The 22665-nt window shown below is 38.1% G+C and overlaps 1 protein-coding gene across 1 annotated transcript; it reads right to left on the bottom strand.

Annotated features, from left to right (window-relative positions):
* Positions 1-361: 361 nt before the first annotated feature.
* On the bottom strand, positions 362-21369 carry slc38a2 (solute carrier family 38 member 2). The gene is made up of 16 exons (XM_086009397.1): positions 21015-21369; positions 19842-20095; positions 19479-19560; positions 19228-19343; positions 16532-16605; positions 16337-16429; positions 16077-16158; positions 11981-12063; positions 11238-11296; positions 9913-10113; positions 9579-9658; positions 8830-8930; positions 7457-7581; positions 4782-4926; positions 4554-4651; positions 362-3080 (listed from the first exon to the last, which is right to left on the bottom strand). The coding sequence occupies exons 2-16, from the start codon at positions 19958-19960 to the stop codon at positions 2979-2981; spliced, it is 1560 nt and encodes a 519-aa protein (XP_085865523.1). The 5' UTR covers positions 19961-20095; positions 21015-21369; the 3' UTR covers positions 362-2978.
* Positions 21370-22665: the final 1296 nt, after the last annotated feature.

Consider the following 22665-nt stretch of genomic DNA (forward strand, 5'->3'; position numbering starts at 1 on the left):
AGCACATTTCAACTTCATCTAGAGCCATCTTTTGTTTCTTTACCGGTCCTATTACCATCTCGTCTCGCCGTGACTATCTCTTCACCTCTCACAGACCTTCCCTTTTGTTCTTTCATCCCCTCCCCCAAACTTGCTTTTTAATGTTCCATTTTTTCTCAGTTCGGACGAAGGATCTTCGACCCGAAACGTTGACTCTGTTTCTCTCTCCGCGGATGTTGCCTGGCCTGCTGAGTTTTTCCAGCGTTTTCTGTTGTTATTTTAGATATAGGGTAATGGGAGGCAACTCCCATAAATATGCCTAAGAGACTAACCGAGGTTACTAAACCTGGGAAGGCAATATCAAAAGGCATAGATGGAAAAATTGTTTCAGAGTATAACTTTATTTACAATATATACAGTACAATGAGTGTTTCATTGAAACAAGAGTGTAGCATTGGCAATAATGCACTCTCTTTGCTAACAACCAAAATCCCTCCATCCACATTGTCAGCCTTTCACAGTTAACGGTATAGAAATATACATACAAGATAACTTTTACATAATGTCAGGGAAAAGCCTTTAACAGTGTCTGAAAATACAACATACATGAAGGCATTCTACCCACATTAACGAAAAGGATATGCTAAAGGCAGCAGACATGCTTTACAAGCTTTCTGTACTGCATGCTTGCACTGATACAAATATTTAGGGTGAATTATACAAGTAATATCAATGCACAAGCTTTTTAAAAAAAAAAGTTCTGGTGATTGTCTTTGAAACATGAACTTCAGTAGTAAGTCACAGTTCATCCTAATCCATTGTGTAACATTTTCCCAAAGACAATTAGAAATTGACATATCGATTGCTTCATTGTTTCACATTTTTAGAAAGAGCAATGGTTTGAGTTTTCTGTAACAGTGAACTCTTAAAATATTATTGATTTTTGTTAACTATAATTTACTCAAATCATTTGCATCAAATCGGATACGGTTTCAAGGTTGAACAACTGAGGTTCTGTTTGACAGCAACGACCAGTAATCCAGAACTTACGAATGTTCAGTCACTCATTACAAATTACATCAGTTCATTCACCGGTTCGGCATGATCACACCGTTTTAGCACTTGACATTGTGTTACACAAGTTACATTGAACAAAGTAAACACAAAGCACTGAAACAGAGTTCCTTCTACCAGTTATCAGCAGAAGTTCTTCAAACAGCCATTGTTTCAGCTTTCATTTGCTGTCTTTGATGAGAGTCCATTAACTGTTCTCATAAGGACTTCATGGAACAATCATAATACCTCTTAAATATTGACAATATATGTACACATTACCCAAGATTATGTACATTTTTATTTACAAAGTCATAAATATGTTAAATTATACTGATTTCCTCCAGGTCTATAAATATTCTATGACAAATAGCAAATTAAAAAACACATCATAGTAGGTTGAACTGTCATAGGAAGCACAATATGTAAGTTTTCTTTCAAGTAAACAGGGTGACAGCAGGATAGCACTACAACACTGGGAGGCAGAAAATCAGTAAGGATTGATAGGCAAATACTGAAATGCAACATTACTTTTAATGCAATTTCATATTTTCCTTTTAGGTCCCTCTTTCTCAGTTTCACCACTGCCATATTCCACTACTTATTGTCAGCGACAGTATTAAAAATTTCAGCTAGTTTTTGTAGTGGCAACAGAGGGCAAAGGGATATGTAAAGGGACACAAAGGGAGTCGTTTAGTGGTGTTTTCAGCATTAGTTGTTGATAAAAGTACCATATTGTTCATTACAATCGCACAATTTCATCTCCCAACAATTGCTGCTTGGCTTCAGACATGTGATATAGAAGGGACAATGTAGTGGTGTTTTTCTGCTCATGAATTGTCACGAGTGCACTCTGTGAAGCGTTCAATGCAGGTACTACAAAGTGTACCATTGATGTTTACTAGCAGAAAACAAAATGGCACTACACAGATCAAATAGAGACGGTTCTCCCACTTACATCGCATGTCCCAGCAACCGCTGACAAGCAGCAGGAAGGTTAGCAACAAAAGATTAATGTTTAAGAAGTGGAATAAATAGCTGGCAGATATTATATAATTGCCATAACTGTAATCAACACATGGTACAAAATTTATTTGAAAAGTGTAAAATCTATTTCAATCGGCTCATTAATTATGAAATGGTTTCTAGATGCTAATTTTCTCGTACTTATTATACACTGCTATAAACAGCATTGTTAAACAAGAAAGCCCAGCTTCACAGAATAACTCTAACATGCTAAATTTTTGATAAGGCATGATTACTACGTTTAACTCTATACACTGTTTCCTAACGCTCCAATTGTCTGTGGTTAGCCAATTATGGGATGTTATAGCACTTTTGTAAGATAAGCTGGGCTGTTTCAAAGTAAGAACTTTCCATTGTGTCTTATCTGTCAATGTGTTATTTTTATAAACATTATGGTCTGAACTGAAGTAAACACAACTCTCAACTAAAAATTCAGATTACTGCCGTAAAATTTAAATAGTCAAGTCTATGTCCACAAATAGCCTTTTGGGGCAAAAATATTACTGAATGCTTACGTGCTACTTTTAGCCTACTAATATACAGTAAATTATTTAGGTATACCTACAGGAATTTAGATATTGTATCTACAAACAAAAATCTTTTTTTAAGGGTCTGTAACATTTTGTTCTGCCAAGCACGAGACTTTATAAATACATACTGTACACCAATTAGTCCATTCTGTAGGAATTGTATTATTACTGCTTGGGTCCCACATTACTCAATAACGATTATAATATGTATAATCTACTCCATGGAAAACAATTCCTATCTTCTAGGAAGACAGCAAGCGTGAAGACTGTCTTCCTGAGTTCTTGGAATTTTGAAGGGGGAAAATAAATATAGTTATCGTTCTTCGAGAGAAAGATTCATAGAATGATTGTTTCCACTCAGTTGAGTATGTGGTTTACTTCTGTTGCAGCTTAATGGCCATCGCTCGTTGGTGCGTTGTGGGTCCAGTCGAGAATGATGAGTGTCATGCTTCCAGTCATAACAAATATGCCACTGATAAGGAAAATTAATGCCTAGAGAAGAAAAGAAACACTATTAAATACAGCATTTTCTTCCACGTGCTTTATGCAGCTAAAATAAAGGTGCTTTGCATGTGTGTGACATGATGTTCAACAAAATATTACTGATTCTTTTAAATAAGTAACTAAATGGTCTTTTTAAATGCAGCGTTTTAAATCAGTGACTTATAACATGCAGTACTGTAAAAATCCTGTTCCAATTCAGAACCATTTAAAAAGGGAAAGCATATTAAATAGGTTAAGGAAGCTTAGACTAAACAAGCTTCCTAGTTCTGAAAATTTCTATCCAAGGGCGCTTGTGGAGTTGGCGGAGGAGATTGCGAATCTCCTCGCCATTATCTTTCAAAGCATATTGGAACAGGGTTATGTCCCAATGGATTGGAAAACAGCAAATGTGATCTCTATTCTTTAAAAGAAAATGCACGAGATGAATCATCAAATCAAAGACTTGCGAGCCTTACCTTGATTATAGGGAACATATTTGACAATTTGATGAGGGATGGCATAAAGGGTCATCTTGAAGGTCAGGGCTGATTAAATAAAGCTAGCTTGCATTCAAAAAGGCAAGTCGTCTTTGACCAATTTAATTGTACAATTTTAACAGGCACTGTATATAGAAATGAGATCAAGAAAAATGATTCTGTCGGGCACAGGATTTGATGACTGGTGGACAACATTTAAAGTTAAGAATGTCAAGAAATAAGAAACTTGGGGAACATTTTTCAGTAAGAGTGTGATAGAAACATGGAATGGATTATCAACCATGATGGTACAATAGAAAACCATGGAAAGTTTAAACAAAAGGATAGGGTGAATTCCTTTTAGTAAATAGGATTCAGGGCTATTAGTTCTAGAATGACAGTTCAGTATCTGCAGGGAGTTTTGGAAGAGAAGGCTCGCTTGACCAGTTACTATATTGCTACTAATGTTTCTGCTCTCTAATAAAGAATTAGGCCTTAAAATTCCCTGGTCTCCTGCTTTGACTCTGGCAGGAGACTGGCAGAATCTCCACGGACTTTCAGGGCTTATGGGGGTAAAATACATGATTACTTCAGTATGCTGCGTTGTTTACTTCTGAAGTGTTAAGAAAGGGTTATAGTTTACAATGAAAAAACACAAGGAGTGAAATTCAATTTGGCAGGGGCACAGAACAGATCGGCTTCCCTTCCCATTTCCCTTTGCGTTGAAGTGCTATTATTTCCCTCAACTTTTTGAATAATATAAGAGCAGCTATAATATCCTACAGAAATACTTCCAGAATTAGAGTATGTGAAAACCTATCATGTGCCAAAATAATTCACCACTTGCTGCATAAATGCATATTCAAGTGGTAAAATATAGCAGCAGAAATTTAAGTTCACACCTCGGGGGAATCTGCTTATCTCTAAACGTGAGCTGAATTGTCAGCGATATTTGCATTTATCAACACTTTTTTCAATTTACTTAAAAAGCCAGTTTGGTACATACCCCAATCTTCTGCACTGACTTCATAGGCTCTTTCTTTACAAGTTTGAGGTAAAATGCAGAAGGCAGGATGAAGATTAACATAGCAGCAGCAGAGGAACCTGGAAGAAATGGGGAACACAGTTAGAATGGATGAATCTGCATGAAGCCCAGTTCATTTGTTTAACTGAACAGGAAGTGCAGGTGTGAATGGCATTAAAAGGACACGTTTTGTTTCATACACACACTTACCTATGAACCCAAAGATGTCCCGGATGGTAGGAACAAAGATCACCAGGCAAGTAGTACAACCCAGAATTACAACAGTGATTATACTGTGACGTAACCAACTAAATTCTTTGCTAGGAAATAGCAGCTGCTGAACTGACGTACGAATCTGTGGGGAAAAAGTTAGCGTTATTCCAACATTGTTTCATCCTACACTACATTTATCAAAGCACTAAAAAGTGAAAATGGTAAATCTTATGCGACCAACAGACAAATAAGGTAAAGACAAACTTTCAAAGCTAGTGCCACACCATTGCTGCAAAATTATTACTTTCTCACCCAGACATAAACAAACTGTATAAGGAAATGGGCAATGCAGTGGGGTTGAATGCAGTACTTTCACCTACAGCAGCTGGATTCAAATCTAACCGTCACTAATGGGAATGAAAGTTACTTCTCTAATGAAAATAATGGTCCCAAGTAAGACTAGTTTGGGCAATCTCAAATCTATTGATCTTGACTTCACAGCACATTGTCCAAAGTCTGGCAGTAAATTTGTAGCCTCATTCAAGTCTTAAAGATAGCTGGTATTAAAAATAGACACATCACATTGATGCAATAAGTGTTTCTCTTCTCAGGTTGGAGCTATGACACATTACTAGGGCCAGAACAAGGTTTACCTTGCATCTAACCTGTGTTATCACAGCTGGCCTTTTGAGTGACTGGTATAGAGGCTTGGTACAAATTGTGGAAAACCATATATTTCTCAGCATGACCATCTTTCATGTTGAGATGTCCATTTCTAAATACAAATGTTAAATGAATACTCTTCCCAGTAGGATAGCAAAATACTGCAGATGCTGGAAATCCAAAATAACAACAGAAAATGCTGGAAAAACTCAGCAGGCCAGGCAACATCCGTGGAGAGAAATTAGAGTCGACGTTTCGGGTCTAACCCTTTTTCAAAACTGGAAAGGAAATGAAATAGATCGAAAGGCAGGGCTGCGATAGAACAAAAGAAGTAAAGAGACATTAAGAGGTATTCAAAACGAGACGAGATGGTGATATGACTAGTGGAGACAAAAGACGGCTCAGATTAGGTGTGAAATGTTCTGGCAGAATGAGAGACAGCTGCCATGTGGGAGAGAGAGAAAAAAGGAAAGGGGGGGGGAAGGGAAAAACCAAAACAAAGGGGTGGAGAAAAATATAAGTAAAAATGTAATAGGGGCCGAGGTTATGATCTGAAATTGTTGAACTTGATATTGAGTCCGCAAGGCTGTAAAGTGCCTAATCGGAAGATGAGGTGCTGTTCCTCGAGTTTACGTTGAGCTTCCGTGGAACAATGCAAGAGGCCAAGGACGGTGAGGTGCGAGTGGGAATGGAGCGGTGAATTAAAATGACAGGCGACCAGAAGCTCGGGGTCACCCTTACGGTCACCCAATCTGTGTTTGGTCTCCCCAATGTAGAGGAGACCACATCGTGAGCAGCGAATACAGTACACTAGATTGCAAGAAGTACAAGTAAATCGCTGTTTCACCTGGAAGGGGTGCTTGGGGCCCTGGACAGTGGGAAGGGGGGAGGTATAGGGGCAGGTGTTACATCTCCTGCGCTTGCACGGTAAGGTGCCAGGCGAAGGGGAAGGGGTGATAGAGGAGTGGACTAGGGTGTCTCAGAGGGAGCGGTCCCTACGGAATGCTGCAAGGTAAACCTTGTTCTGGCCCTAGTAATGTGTCATAGCTCCAACCTGAGAAGATAAACACTTATCGCATCAATGTGATGTGTCTATTTTTAATACCAGCTATCTTTAAGACTTGAATGAGGCTACAAATTTACTGCCAGACTTTGGACAATGTGCTGTGAAGTCAAGATCAATAGATAGTCTTACTAGTCTTCCCAGTAGAATCTGTTATGAAGATGCTCCATGTTGTAATGAAGGTCACTTTTTAAATTACACAGCTTGTGTAATTATACTAATGACATGCAACCTTTATTTCTGAGTTCTGCGATTGGCAGAAATTCAGAAGCAAATGGCAGAGATCATTAAAACGAGTAAACAAAAGATGGGGGGACCGAAATTAAGCATTTCCGCATGAATTCATATTTGTAAAAGATAGTGCTGTGATTTTAACTGGTCTTTAATTCATACAAAAGATGGAGAATTCAAACCACGAGACAATACAGCTTTATCCTTATCAGAATTGTGGTATAATTTTGTATCAAAATAAAATACCAGGTTACACTTTTTAAGATTATTGAAAAAAAATCTATGGCAAAGGAAGAAATAATGTGTGATTCCATGTATTCGGAACAAACTACTATTTTGATGCAGGAATTAACATCCTGTGATACTGCACTACAGCAGATAGTTCTTTAAAAAAAAGCAGGAAAAAGTACTGGATGACATATAATGAAGTGGGCCAACACTGGCGGTTACAAATATGCTGACTTCAGCTCTAAAGCAGTAGAGCAGTGAATTACTACTTGAACTGCATCTTTTCCCAATAGAATTAAATATAATCTTATATGGTTAACCTTCGTTGCACTAGAAAGGCATACCCAGAATGGTTTCAAAGTGTATATAAAAATCTACACTGTGGGCTTGAAGCATGAGCTGGTATCACCCTTATTCTGATAGCTGATACATGCGAAAGCACTAGACTTTATTGAAGAGAAGATTTCTTTTCACTGGATGTACTTACTGGAAAAAGAACAACTGGAACGGTCAGTGTGACAGCTACGAGTACTGCCAGACGAACAATAAGGAGGACAGTATCAAATTGGTACACCTTTGAATAAGTGTGAAGCAGCTCTGGTTCAACTTTTCCTGCAAAAAGGGAACAGGTCATTAGTTTTCATTTTACGTCTGATTTACTTTGCTTTTAAATATGCAATGAAAGAAAATACCTCAAGGTAAATTCTGAAACATTTCCGGTCATTTTATTTTGTTAAATTTCTCACTTGTGTAATTAGCAAATTTTGAATGTGACTTAATTCTGAAAACTGGTATTTAATGTTTTGACCCCAATTTCACAATTCCTTCCTTGTAATAGCTTGTTTGATCAATTACAGGAAACTTTCGTTTAACCAGAGGTTAAAAGTCCGGAAAGCTCTATCTACCGGCAAAATTCAGGAGCCGTTTTCTATAAGTTTTTTTACTTCTCGTTGCTTTTTTTTTCCCAGTCAGGCTCTGCAAGGTCTGTAGCTAAGCAACAGCTTCAGCTAGAGACGCTTGCAGCTGCAGCCGACTGTTTTGAAGCTGTTGCTAAGCAACAGGGTTTATTGATTCACACGGAGCTGAAAAGCTCTGTATGTTTTAACATTAGCGCTGGTTTATACGGCAGTTTTGATCTAACGGCATCAGCTCGGCCCCGTCAGTGCCGGATACCAGAAAGTTTCCTGTATAATGAATAGCCAAGTTACCATAATCATATTAGCAAATATTTCAAGATCTGAGTTTATATGACATAATACATACCATTAAAACTTGAACTCCCTATCAACAATGAAAAAAAAAATGATTTTATTGACTCCTTAACATTATTAGGACCACCACTTTGGATTCAAATCAGCAACAGCCAGGCTGCCCCGGTCATGCATTTAGTGGAGCAACACAGTAACTTACATTACTAGTGAAGCAAGCAAAAATTCAGAAAAACGGCAGAAAAAATAACTGAGGAATCCTAAGGGTTTAGTTTAGTAAGTTTAACTTAGGCCAACATTAAAATATACAGCTTTAAACTGCATCAAATGTTAGTGATCATTTCCTGAAGCTCTCAAAAAAATGATTTATATTTCAGACTTTTAGTTAACCCAAGAAGAACCAAATCTTGTGGGAATTCAATTTTTTTGAAAAATATTGTAGTTCTAATTAATTTAAAAAAAAATTAAATTGTCAGGTTGGCACAGCTGGCAGGAGTCAGGTCGTGGGTTGAAGCCCCACTCGCACACAAAGAATGGCTATTTGGACAAAGTCATGAAGGACCTTCAGTGCCTAGGGAATCGTACACTAGGAGAAGACACTGCTTCCGGAGAGTGAAGGAGAAAAGGGTAGAGAACGTTAAGTAGAACTTACCATTGAAGGTCAGGTAACCAAAGAGAGCAGCCAACAGATACATCACAAATATAAAGAGAAATGAAACATTGGAAACGCTCTGCATTTTCTTGCGGGACCGGCTGAAAGAAAAAGAAAATGTTGCTTTGATTGATTCATTCACCACAACTGCGCTTTAATCGCTAACAGATCATAAATATTAAGATCTCATCAGAAAGCTAGAAATTGATAGATTTATTGAAGTCAATTTTAATAACTTATTCGTTAGTGATCACGCACTTCAAGCTACTGCCTCAAAATGAGACACTGAATACCTTATCCCAGAAATCAACAAGCAGAATTACATTTTTGGCAATGTTAGTGCTGACCGTGTTAAGGGATGGCACATTGGGAGAACAGAACATTTTTCGCTCTGGGATCCCAGTGTTAGCATCAGATGCTGTAAGGTTTGGTGTAATGCATGCCAAATACAGAGAAAAGTTCTTTCTGATGTGCCCCAGCGACGTGCTTCAATGCCAACTGCTGAAGAATCCTTCTTGTGAATTCTCCATTCTCTTTACCAGATATGCATACCGGGCTCTCTTTAAGTGAGTGTCCGTTTATATAAAACTATATGGGGCAGTTTTAAGCTGCAGACCTGTGCAGCCTAGGCACTGAATCTGACCTGTCCCCAACTTATTTAATGTAGGACGCTACCATTTAACCCAGAAAGGGGCCTCTAATTCCAGACTGAACCCACGCCTGATATATAAAAAGAAATGTGTCCTTACTCTTTGAGTTCTTCATAGATGGGAAGTACAGCTGGATGGCACACAAATGCAAATGTCAGAATTGGTACAGCATAGACAGTCTGAAAAACAAAGGAGAACAGAAATGTCAGTCACACATCAGCACAAATAGAAAATACTCAGCACAATTTTAATGAACAGATATTAGCGATGTTTTGCTATAATTCTTGTCAGTAAAATAATTGTACTATGAAGTATCATGATTAACAGCGTCACAATACATACAAATATCATGGGCTGCAAATTGGCATACTGCAACATCGTGATTCTTTGACTAAGTGTGGAAATGTACACTTTACAATTTATTCATACATACCTGTGAATTGAAGATAAAATACTGTGGTTTGCATATATCCTCATCCGTTGCATTATGTGCTACATTGGGCTCGGATCCACTTGTCACTGTTTTATATGCAGAGGTTGCAGTCATCATTATGGTGGCATTAAACGTTGCATTTCCTAGTTCTTCCTCCAGATCGGGCAACGGGCAAGGGATCTGATAGCTCTTGTGAATTACCTGCAAGTATTTGTAAAGTGAGATTTGGGGTTTAAAAAATACAAATGAATGGTGTGTGACGGAAAACACATTTACTTGTGGTCAAAAGGCACTTCCCTCTTTAAAAATCGATTTTAATTCTCCTGCCCCCTAGTGTCAGTGATGGCTCAGTGGGTCATGCCTCATGTAATGTGACACAAACCTTCCTCGTTTCAGGTTCAATGCATGCTCTGCATTGAGCTAATGAATCACAGAAATGCAGCAGAGGGCTGCCACGACTGAACTCAACATCCATTAGTTGAGGATGAGGAAAATATCAGCTATAGTTCCTTCTCCTGACTTACAACCAGCAATCCCTGCTCAAAGTCTGTAGGGCAGATGCCGTGTGAGAACAAAGCCGGCTCAACTGTGATGGTTCCCATCAAAGAACAGCTCCCTGGCTCTCATTATCCAGGTTACTGCATGAAGCATAGCCATTTGTGTAAGACTGGAGGGTAACACCCACATGAAACCATATCCAAAGTTACTCACTGCTTCAGGACAGGAGAAATAAGGTAGGAAATCAAACTGAAAGCATTAACATCTGAGGTCCATGTCATACTTCTGAGAACGCAGACGGACAAGAGTGGGTACCTCTCCACCTTTACTACCCTGAACCTTCAGTAATGGATTGGCTCCCACAGGGCCATGTATAAGAACACCACCTTCTGAAGTAGTGAGGCATTCAGGCCACGAGATCCCTGGTTCAATGTCTGGCCTTTGCTGCATTAGTTCACCTCAGCTGAGAAAACCAGGGGGATGTCACAATTGGGCAGAGGATGCCATGATGGGGCTCGGCTTTGATTCCCTCCACAGTCAAATTGCCTGTTGATATCTGATTTGAGATATAAAAGCCCGCTTGAATGTGCTACTAGGTGTAGGACCCTTTGCAAGAGTTAGCATTTTAGGAGAGAGGGGGGAGAAATCTGTGCAATGTGCGGAATTCATGGGCTAAAACCTGCTTTCCACTACTCTGCAAAAGAAAATGCTGTGCTATTTGGGCAATCATTATAAAAATCAAAGCCAGTAAGACCCTCTGCAAAATTGACTCTGGCATTCAATATTTTATACAGTTTCTAACAATATAAATCCAATTTCATACTTACAACTATTAGGAAGAACAACATGCAAAGAAGAGACAGCCCACTGGTATAGCCCAGGTAACCTGTAAAATAAGACAACAGATTTGTATGACCGAGTGTCAACGTAACCTTTAATTATTCCCTAATTAATGATTAATACTTGTGCACATTAAGTCTAACAAATTTGGAAATGCATTCTTTATAAAGACAGCTACAATTTTGCCACACATAGTGCACAAAAAGGACATTTTCCCTGTTGTTGTTTTTTTAGTATAATTGGCATTCAAATAGTCACCCCAGTGGTAAACAGATAAAAGCATGCCTGAAGTAACTGATTGATTATTAACATCACTCCTCAACTTTGACCATGCAATTTATGTGGTGCTGAGTTGTGCAACGTTTAGTACACAGAGTGACTGCCTTTTGTTAAGTTCAAAAACTGAACAGAGGGCAGGATAGGGCTGGGGCGAGACGTGCATGATTTGGAGTTCTGTCGTTTGCTTTGCCGATGATAAAAGTTCATTGACAGTCTTAATAATATTAATAACTAATTTGCGCACATCATAGCTCACAGAATTAAGTGAAAAAAAATATGGATTTCGGCTTCCCAAACCATAATGCCGGTGTCAAGATTACAATTTTGGAAATTTCTAGATAAACGACTTAAAAACCAGACTGCCCACTCCAAAAGTTTATAGGTGACGACTAACAAAGATTATGGCTTTTATAAGTATATACTCGTATTGTCGACAGTGCAAACTGCTCACCTAAATTCTTCAGAAGAGATAAAGGGAGAATTATTAAGAAAGACACCAAAAGGACCAGGTAGTCACCATTCAGATACCAATGTCTGAAAAAGAAAACAAGTAAATTGCTATAAGTGTTATTTTGAATAGAATGACTAAGTTTTCCCAACGTAATTATTTTAACACAATTATTTTAACACTGTACATTCTTCTTAAAAAACATCTGGTGCTGTCTTGCATGTGTTCAATAAGGCGAGAAAGTTTTAAATGGCTTAAAGCTTGGAGAGCGGAGTCGCTTTTTGTAATTTAAATTTAATGTTACTGCCCTGCTGTGATTAGTTTTCTCTATCCTTCCTACCAAGGAAATGCATTGGAAGACATTGAAAATGGAACTGGTTAGAACCAGTTTGTCGGCTTACTCCAAAAGGAAAACACTGAAAATGGAACCAGATAAAACCAGTCCAAAACATTCATTAGCCACATGCCACCTGAGGCCAAGTGGAACAAACTGGGAAAACAGGTTGTAACCAGTCCCGATGCAGCTGAAAGACTCCGCCACATTTTTTTTAATGAAAAGATAAATAAATAAACTTCACAGTTCTTATTTGCCTCAATAGTGGTACCGGAACATCAAAATTTACGACTGAAACGCATTTAGCCATTTGTTCAAAAGTAGCCATAAAGATTTGCCGCATTCATTTAAAAATAAATCCAGAAATACTTTTTACTCTGACACTAGTTGATTTCTAATCTTTGCCAGGCACCTGGGTGATGGAATTAGACCTTGTGGTCTCCAAGCCTTCTGTGTCCAATAGGTACCCCAGGACATTAACTGTTTCGCTGATACAAGTCATCAACTTGTTATTTGAACTTGCTGCATTTTTAATTTGACAAGCTGGCTTATCATTATTAGTGTTGTACTCTTTCATGGAGAAGGGGCACTTGCAATTACTGGTGGCATTGCCACCCTATTGCTCCTAATGCCACCCTATTGGCTTGAAACAAACAGGACATTGGCTGATATTATGATCTTTAGTATATGCCTGGGTAACCATATGGCCACGCAGCTTCCACTGGTTTGCTTGAAGCCTTCCTTGACTGGTGGGCACCACAGCACATTAATCGTTTTATTCACCTGAATTACACAATTATAGATTAAAAGATTTCACTGCGTTTGTATGTTAGTTTGAATAGGATGTCTATATTATTAATTACTGGCACCATTTTCTCCACATATATTTGTACTGCAATTCTTCCAGTGAGATTAATTAAATACATGGCCTTTATTTTTTTTGTATTCCGAGTGATTTTCTGATCATTTTGTTTCTGGCGCGTATGGCCATGACATCTTCTCAAATACAGGCCAGAATTCCTATATATTGATTTGATGTTTTTTGATTTATTCAGCTAAGTTTTTTAATGAACTTCAAATGCGTCAGCTTATTTAGCCTGTGACATCATCCATATTCAGGCGAGTTTGTTTCTAGAGGCTTTACGTCAATTGATTTGTTTGTCATTGTGGCAAGGTACATCAAATGACTCAACAGTGAATTAAAAGTTTATTTGCAGAAGTCATTCATATCCATAATTAAAAAGGGGGGGGGAGCAGAACTGTGCCATCATGAAATTACTTTCTGTTATATTGTGAACAAAGTGCAACAGAAATCCATCCATTCATTAAAATTTTGTTACGCCACTCTTTACCGTTAGTCACCCATGTTTTTGAAAAGTACTTATGCCATTTAGCCTAAAGCTAAATAAGCCAGAGTTCTAATGTTACATTATCTCTTCTAAAGTAATTAGATGACACCAAATAACTAAACATAGAAACATGAGTAGGCCATTCGGCCCTTCGAGCCTGCTCCGCCATTCAATGAGATCATGGCTGATCATCCAAACCCTAGCACCCGGTCCCTACACCGACAGCCATCCCACCCAAGCCCTATCCCCGTAACCCCATGTATTTAATCCCCCCTAACACTAAGGGTCAATTTTTTTTATCATGGCCAATCAACCTAACCCGCACATCTTTGGACTGTGGGAGGAAACCAGAGCACCCGGAGAAAACCCACGCAAACACGGGGAGAATGTGCAAACTCCACACAGACAGTCACCCGAGGCCGGATTTGAACCCGGGTCCCTGGCACTGCTAACCACTATGCCACCGTGCTCTGGAAATTCCAGGAAGGACGAATGTACACTTTGTAATGTGAATTTCCCAATCACCATTTTACTTCTCCGTTATGTTGCTCCATACTGCAAAATCATTTGCAAGCTTCCAATTACTCTATGATTGGAATATGATTTACATTATGTTTGCATTGCAGAATAACTTCCAGTTTGGCAATCCAATGAACCGAATGTTGCAGTCAGCAGTGAACTAACAGCACCAGCCGTTTATTACGCTTGCACTTGCCCTCGGACATCCTGTGGAGTTTTGCACAGGAACTTGCAGTGATTAGAAAGCCGTTCTGGTGCAGCGCCCTCTACAGGGGATCTGGGTGAACAGGGAAAGCAACTGTGTATCTCCTTAACCAATCAGATTTAAGAATTGTTACTGAGCAGCACAGAGTCTGAGCCAGGATGTGTAAGTTGGAATACTTAATTAAATGCCAAATCATGTACAGAAAGCAAAATAAAGTGAGGGAAAGAAAGATGGGATTGAGAGAGAGAGATAAAAGTTAAACAAAAATGTATTTAAATGCTTTTATTTTTTTAATCTCCAACAATAATTAAATTCTGAAGGAATGGGACTACACACTTGTAAAAGTTAATTTTCAGTGCCAGAGGTGTTGTTTGGCAGTAATTAAGACTCATCACACCGTTAAAAATTTGTTTACACTGAAAATGGACAAGCCCGAAGTTTTACTGGTGAGGTTAGTGGGTATGTATCACATAAGTATAACAACTTCACACCGTTCCATGTGTTTCAATGCCGAGTCTCTGGGCGAGATACTGTTATAGCGAAGCTTCTGGAGGAGCAGGGCAACTTGTACAGCAACTTTCTGAATTCCACGTTTAACTGTGCGTGTGCGGTCGCTGGGAGTTGCTGTCCGATTTACACTTTAATAATGGTGAGCGCTGTTAGCCTCACCGTTACTTTTACTGCAAAATCCGAGCCATCAAGGTTGTTGGTGGTCTGAATTCCAACTGTTTACTTTCGGGGGTGGAATTCACAGCACCAGCAGCAATCTTGAAGCAACCTCACTTGGCCACGTTAGGATGAAAGCTCCACACCACAGATGCTGCCTGACCTGCTGAGTGTTGCCAGCATTCTGTTTTTTGTTTTAGGTTTCTAACATCCATCCACAGTTTTTTTTTGGTTCTCACTTGGGCATGATTGTGCACAGAGTTCATAGTTGCAATTGTGACTTTAAAGTAACTGCAGATGCATGGCCTCGGTCAAAAGCCATGACTGGCTTGCTGACCACATACTTCACAGGGGAAGTAGGGTTATACATGCCAGCAGTATAAAAACCGCATTGGTCCTCCCTACTTCTTACAGCATGGTAAAAATAAAATGGCGGTCCGTGGCATCCAGCATCCAATCTATCATAGGAAAATGGACATGCCATGTCCACTTACTATTGCATTTAAATTGTGCTTTGGCTGACTAAAGCAGTTTTGGTTAAAAACTAAATATTGCTGTACTGGGTGTTAACACACACACACAAACACACAAGCGTGGCACCATATTACATTTCAGGCCTGTGGCAGGATATCCTTCAACATCAATGAAAATTAGCCTTTCACAAAGCATGGGATACTGAATCATTAAATGGCATTATCAGACTAATGATAGCTAACAACTTTTATAGTATCAAAAAAATTCACATAATGGGTCAAGCAGAGCATTCTACTTACCCAAGGGACTGATACAAAGCAACTTTCTGAGCTAGATTCTGAAGAAGTCAAAATACCATCACCTTTGTGTCCAAATCCAAGCCTACGTTTTTTTTTGTCATTTATGTGGTATAAGACCGTTAACTGTCATGGTAATTATTAGTAGGCGAGGGAGTTATTGAAAAGATTAATATTTCTGGAAAAGCGCTGAAATATACAGCAGACATTTTTGCCATGGTGTGCCTAATATTATCAAGTTGCTGATTCAACGTACCCAGTATTTTCCTCAAGTCCCAGGAAAGCTTTAATGACTATTGGTAGCTCGTATTTCACTATGTAGAGGTAGCTCGATGTAGCTGCAGTCAGAAAAAGAAAAAGGGAAAAAATAGAAAACAAAAAAAATTAATTTATTAGACTCGCTACACTAGGGTATTCAATCTAAAAGTATTCAAGTTGGACTAAGTAAGACCTTGGTGAGGAAGTTGTCCTTTTAAATGAACAAAATGCTATTTTAGGGAGGCACTAGAATTTTACCTCCAAAATTCTGCATCGTGATTGAAATGGATGCTGCCAATTTTCCAGGCAACCCAAATGCTCTTAGTCCCAGCTGTTCATAGACCAGTGAACCTAGAACAAAAAAATAACAGGTTAATAAACATGAGTTAAAAGAAAATGTTTATTTAAAATCGGTAGATTAAGTGACTCACAAGCAAAGAGCTTATCCATTACCTCCTTCTTTTGCAGTCTTCAATAAAAGATGTATAGAATATAGTGAAAATATTGATACAGCAGTCAAAAGGATCCTGGAAAAAGATGATAAATATATTGTAATGAAAGCAGTAATAAAAAAAGTTTTAATATGATACTTTGCAATGAATCATAAACAGCAGGCTGAAATCTTAAATAATATTTGGAATTCAATTTACATTAAAATCAAAATACCTGGCTGTAGCATTAACGAGAAAGTCTTTATAATTGTCATTAAATAAAGTGACTGTAAACTATTTGCCATCATTTTGCTTGAAAAGCAAATCGGTTAGCCAGTTTTAAAACCTGTTTGTAGTCCGCAAAATTAATTTTAAAATGTTAAAGGTTTGATTTTGGGTTGAAAACAAATTTTTTTTTTTCTAAATCATCATTATTAAATGTTTGCGACTAAGAATAATTATCTTTTAAAGCAGAATTCACTGCATTTGAAATAATTACCATCATTTCTAACATGCAGAAATGGTACCTTTGTTTGATTTCAAAGGTTTAAGCATGTGGTTGACTTATTGGGTGCAGAACTGAGTTTTACATACCAGAGGACACTCCTTCACAATCTCTTCCTTGTCTCTGACATTTTAAACATGCACCGTTCTCATCCATAGAAGATCAATTTCTCAGAGTAGCCTCTAATGTAAATCAACTGATACTACACTCAAACTATAAATAGCTTCTTTTGCAAAAAACTGTAATCCACTGTCTTTGTGGCCAATGTCATATGTGGGTTTTTTTTCTTCCTGATGGCATGAAAACTGTGCTACATACCAAAATTAAACTCATTCCTTTGTCCAAAGCTTTGTAAGAATAAGATTTTAGCAAATCTTATGATCATTACAGCAACTATTCATGATATTATTAAATCAGCACAAAGACAAACAAAAAAACTGTCTACCGCCCTTACTGGTGATTGACTCATTTTTAAAGATATATTAACCCTTTCTGTTGCTCTATCTGGGTTGCATTTCAAAATAAACAAATCAATAGAACTATACTGGGCTGCAGACATCGTTAAAAGGCAATTGTTTATTTTAAAAGAAAAATCCAGATTTAAATTGCATGAAACATGTAAATAAATCTAGAAAGTTATTTTCTTACTATTACCCTCCTCATGCTTCAGGAACAGCACTTTCAATTAACTTGAACTCAGACTACCATGTAAATGTTCATCTATTTGCACACTGGAATAGCAGCAACATCAACAGTAGCTGAATTTTCAAAAATGTTTTATTGAGCCCAGATGTGCTTCATAGTTAAGAACATTTTGGCACTTTCACTGAGGAATCACTGTGTAGTTTAATCAACACTTCTGCTGTTATATGGACGTGACTAGTCCCACTGGGAAAAAGATCTGATCCTCATTCTTCCAAGTGGTCACAAGATCATCTGTCTTAAACTAGAAGTTTAGGAGCTCCATTATTTACTTTCTTGGTTCACCAAAGAAACACACCCTTGTTGAGATAAGTAGTCACTCGCAGCCAAATATTTTAAATGCCTCTTGGTTGTAAATTTGATATATGAAGTGCATTCTAAACAGCCTCCCTTTCTTGTTAACAAACACTATTTAACGTGCGTTTCATTTACGTCCATGCCTTAGAAAGACATCAAATAAATCATTGTTTTGGTACTCTGTATATTTTCCCATGTTATATTTTGGCTAGCTGCTCTGCATCACATGATGAACCAATTTTTACAACATAATCTGCTGCATGACCATTAAGATATGCAGCAAAACAATTGTACCACATCTCACAAGTCTGACCTTAGACAGGCTTAAAAATGAAATTCCATTCATTCATTCTATGGACTCTAACCAGTTGCCACTGAATGCTTTGTTTGTAAACACTCCCCTTCCCCCACCCCTCAAGAAAACATTGCCAGCGACTTCCAGCCTGTCTTGCACAATTACTCAAGGCCATCTTGAATGAGTGACTGATAACGACAGAAGGAAACCATCCTGCGGCCTATTTATAAATGATTAATCTCAAGCACATTGAATAAGCAACCCAGTCTGAACTGTTCCATGTCCCTCCTGCCCACTCTTCACAGCATATGCAGATGTAGATGTCTTTCTAAGGCATGAGCATAAACAGTTAGTTTATGGCTGTTAAGGTGGTATTTCCTGATGACTTGAAATATTAAAGCTATCTTACACACAGACTAGTTAAAAACAAAGGCAATAAAAAAACACGCCCTATCTTTCCCATTTATTAATGTAAAAGTCTGCAGTTTTTTACATTTAACTACAATTCTGTACTGAATTGCTGTTTCACTGTTTGCAGATGCTAACAGTGTGGAAGCTTTTATCAGCTGTTTTTTTCTATTTGTGCCAAGCTACCAATACTTAATTCTACCCCATAATTTATCGGACCTCACATTCTTATACACAACACTGGATCGCAGCTGCCAGTGCACATATCGGCACTAACATTTCAAATGTCAAATTTGCTGTATATTGAAAGCTGATGATTGTAAAATAGTAGTATTTAAAACCCCACTTTGACTCCTCCCCCTTGGCACGTGACTAAACAGTAGGTAAGGCAGACAGTAAAGGACCGCATTAGGTTCTGCTGCAGTCAGTGCTGCACTGCAGTGTCAGCAGGTTAAGAACTGCATCTTACACAGCACGTGCTTTTTTGTTTGGTCGTATTTCAAACACTTACACAAAAAGTGCGATTCCAGTGTTAGCCATGGCATATGCCAGTCCAAGAATACCACTGCCCATGATAGCATTGCTGAGGTTAAATGCGGAAATTCCAAATGAGGTATTCCCAGCCCTCTGAGGAGAAAAAAAACAATAAACAGGTTAAGAGAGCACAGCTGCTGCGGCAGCAGATTTCAGGTACATTAGATTCCCGGCACTTAATTTTGAAAAAGAGGATAATAAACAGAAATAAGAACATGGAACACTTACATATTCTTCTTCAAATTTCTTTTTCCCATAGTATAAATTTGGGAGAAAATTCTGGCTTTCTGCATCAATATCAACATACTGACTGTAAAAATAAAATTAAAAAATTGTAGTATTGTACAAAACTGAATTGCTGGTATACTCTTTTATACTAAATATAAATCGTTGATTTTTAATGGATGGAATCACGAGTTGAGATTTGAATTATTCATTAAGCCATGTGATGGGCTTTCTATTTCAATGCAGCAAGGATGGTACAAAATAATTTGTGTTGCAAGTAATTTTCCATTAAGCAAAATTAATACAGTATTTTATACAATTAAACATGACATTTCTCATTCGGAGAGATTAGCAGGCATTCCTTACCTATTGATGGGAACCTTTTTAGTGGTAGCATTTTCTGTGTAGTTGTATTCATTACTGTTAGTGCTGCTGGTGTCGTCATCGGGTGTGATGTTAAATTTGTTCATCTCTGTTATAGTCATGGTAACGCCAGTAGATTGAATTATTTTTGTATTTGGTTCTCTTTTTTGTTGTTGTTGTTGCCGGCAACGTGTATGCAACCTGTCTCCTTTTCCCGGAGAATTTGCCTTTTCCCTGCGCTTTGTCCTGTGTGGTCCCTAAGGAAATAGTGATACGTCAATAACCAAGCAACCGGCAGAATATCCTCCTTAATTGTCTCTCCCCACGTGATGGGCAGCAGCTCCGACTCGCAACCTCGAATGGAAAAATACTGGAGAGCGGCAATGTGCTGCTGTGTCTATCAGTGCAGTACAATGTAAACACAACGGCAGCGCGACTGAATGCAGTTAAAGATTAAAAATACACCTTTCGATACATTCAAAACTTAGCTTGTACACAAAATTACTATATTAACAATTATGGTATACTTAATTAAGAAATGTGATGCAACAATTGCCCAAATTTCACAGCTCCTCATTTGCACTTCCAGAATCCTTGCCTTTATTTTAATCTTTCTAGTTGCTGCCTAGTTTGATTGTAAGAGAAAAGAAATTTAAGGTGGGAGAAAATAACGCGACCAAAACAATGTCGGCTCTGCCATGTACTGGCTAACAGTCTGTTAATCCCACCCGGAGGCGGCATTTGAATGAGTCATGGGGCTACAACATTGAGTAGAATACAATTTTTTCTGCATGACCGATTAAAGCGCCAATTCCCTTATGAAAACCAAATCAAATTGTACAGGACCGAATTAAAATCAGATTGCTGTTTCGTACATCTTATATATAAAAGGGAAATATTCTTTGAATACAAAAACAATCTGCTCATTGAAGTGAAATTCTAATGTTCAGATAATGAACAGGCGGCAGCGAAAGTTGTTGCATCATCTTTCTCTTTTTTGGGTTTCTGCAATACATAAAACATTCACTACCAATCTAATTCCGCTCCCAATACAATCAAATCCATATTAGATAGCTACATTAACGGCAACATTGTTTACTAATGTATCAAGTCATTTCTACGAGAATACATTTAGTGAATTTGTTACATAGACAATAGATTGTGAACATCTCTCACCTCTTCCCAGACGATGACCTTCTCGATGTGGCTCTTTGATCCTGTAATCACAATTCGGCTCCGCTATATGAAATGGTCGTAATTTGGTCCAAAACGTCAGAGTAAAACAGAAAGCAGCATTTAATAGGCGTTGATTTATTTCAAGTGTCCAAGGCTCGTTTTCAAACGATTAATTCTCACGCAGCCCGATTTGAATGTACGACCAGTTGAAATATATATATTTTTTGAGCAGCGTATGTTAATAAACGGAGGCTATATCCGAATAATCCACAGAACAATTACTGAACCTCTGTTCCTCCGGTGGGTATCTCGTCTGGATTGAAAGGTATTTCTGGCTGATATAAGAAGCGGTTGGAAATTGCATCAGACAGCTTGTTTGAAGAGCTCCGCCCCCAAATTGTAAATTGAATATATATAATTGCAGTGTTTGTAAACAAAACCTTACGATGATCAACATAAACCGTTTGTGTTATTGCAGAGACAATGTTTTGGGGTTAGAATGAATAGAAATCGCCATTATGATACTTTTTCTGTATTTCCTACCGTTTCAGAAAAGAAAGTGTACGTAGTGCGTAATGTGTCCAAACTGACATCCAGTTCAAATCCCAACCTCAAAGACAAGTTAAGATAAGTCATATCACGAAGCTTGTAGAAACATCGCAGGTTTGATTGAAACGGGGGGGCGAAGCGCTCAACTAAATGTATGATTCCTTCTGCTATTTCATTTTTTAAAAATCTTTAAATGTTCACAAGATGGACAGAACTTTTTTTTTACTTTATTTTATTCTCAGCCTGGATGGAGGAGCTGGCAAAACACTAGCAGACGCTACAGAGCAAGGCGTTGAATTGGCTGGAATTAACATTTGTAACGATTGTATCTAGTCAGTGATCCCCAAACAGAAATATTGCAAGCACAAGCCCAGAAATACCACAATACCAGAAATATGCCACCACTAGTATCGTGAATGAAGATTTTTCGGCTGTTGAACTATTTATAATTGGAAAACTACTGCTCTTTATTTATATATATTTTTTACCCTCAATATCTAATCTGATCTAAGCCACATGAGTCTGAACGGTTGTAGTGCTACTTTTTTTAAATACTCTCTTAATCATTCATGACCGACTGACTCGAACTCATTTGACTTGGAACAATTCATGCGTCATCGTAACTCGCAACCCCGACCGCTCCTTCGTTAACCCCCCCAGGGACTGCTGGAAGGCGTGTGTGTGTTGTCAAAAGTAGTTGGCAAACCTGTTCAGAGTGTTTGTATATACCGGAATGGACGGTATCAAGGACATTTTGGGAGCGAATGACATGATCAAAACGAATGAGACAAATTTAAAAAAAACATTTAAACACGTGGAACTGCGATACACATATAGAGACTCCAATTTCTAGACCGAAGTGAGTCTCGCTCCAAATCAGTCAGACCTGACCGGTTTTAACAGCGTGCAATGCTACCTAATGCAAAAATGCACTTAAAAGTAGAATTCAAAATCATCATTGCCTTGCAACAACTTGCACCAGCATTTTTGGTTGGAGCATTTGCTGGCAAGCTTTCCCTGTTGGGAGGGTTGGGTTAGTTTTGAAATCAGTTTTGTAGCAAAAAATTAAGACAATGAACTGTGTAATATCCCCCACAAAATG

The sequence above is a fragment of the Somniosus microcephalus genome, chromosome 16 (genome assembly GCF_052327205.1).
Source record: "Somniosus microcephalus isolate GS21.2 chromosome 16, FLI_Smic_1.0, whole genome shotgun sequence".
Taxonomy (NCBI): Eukaryota; Metazoa; Chordata; class Chondrichthyes; order Squaliformes; family Somniosidae; genus Somniosus; species Somniosus microcephalus.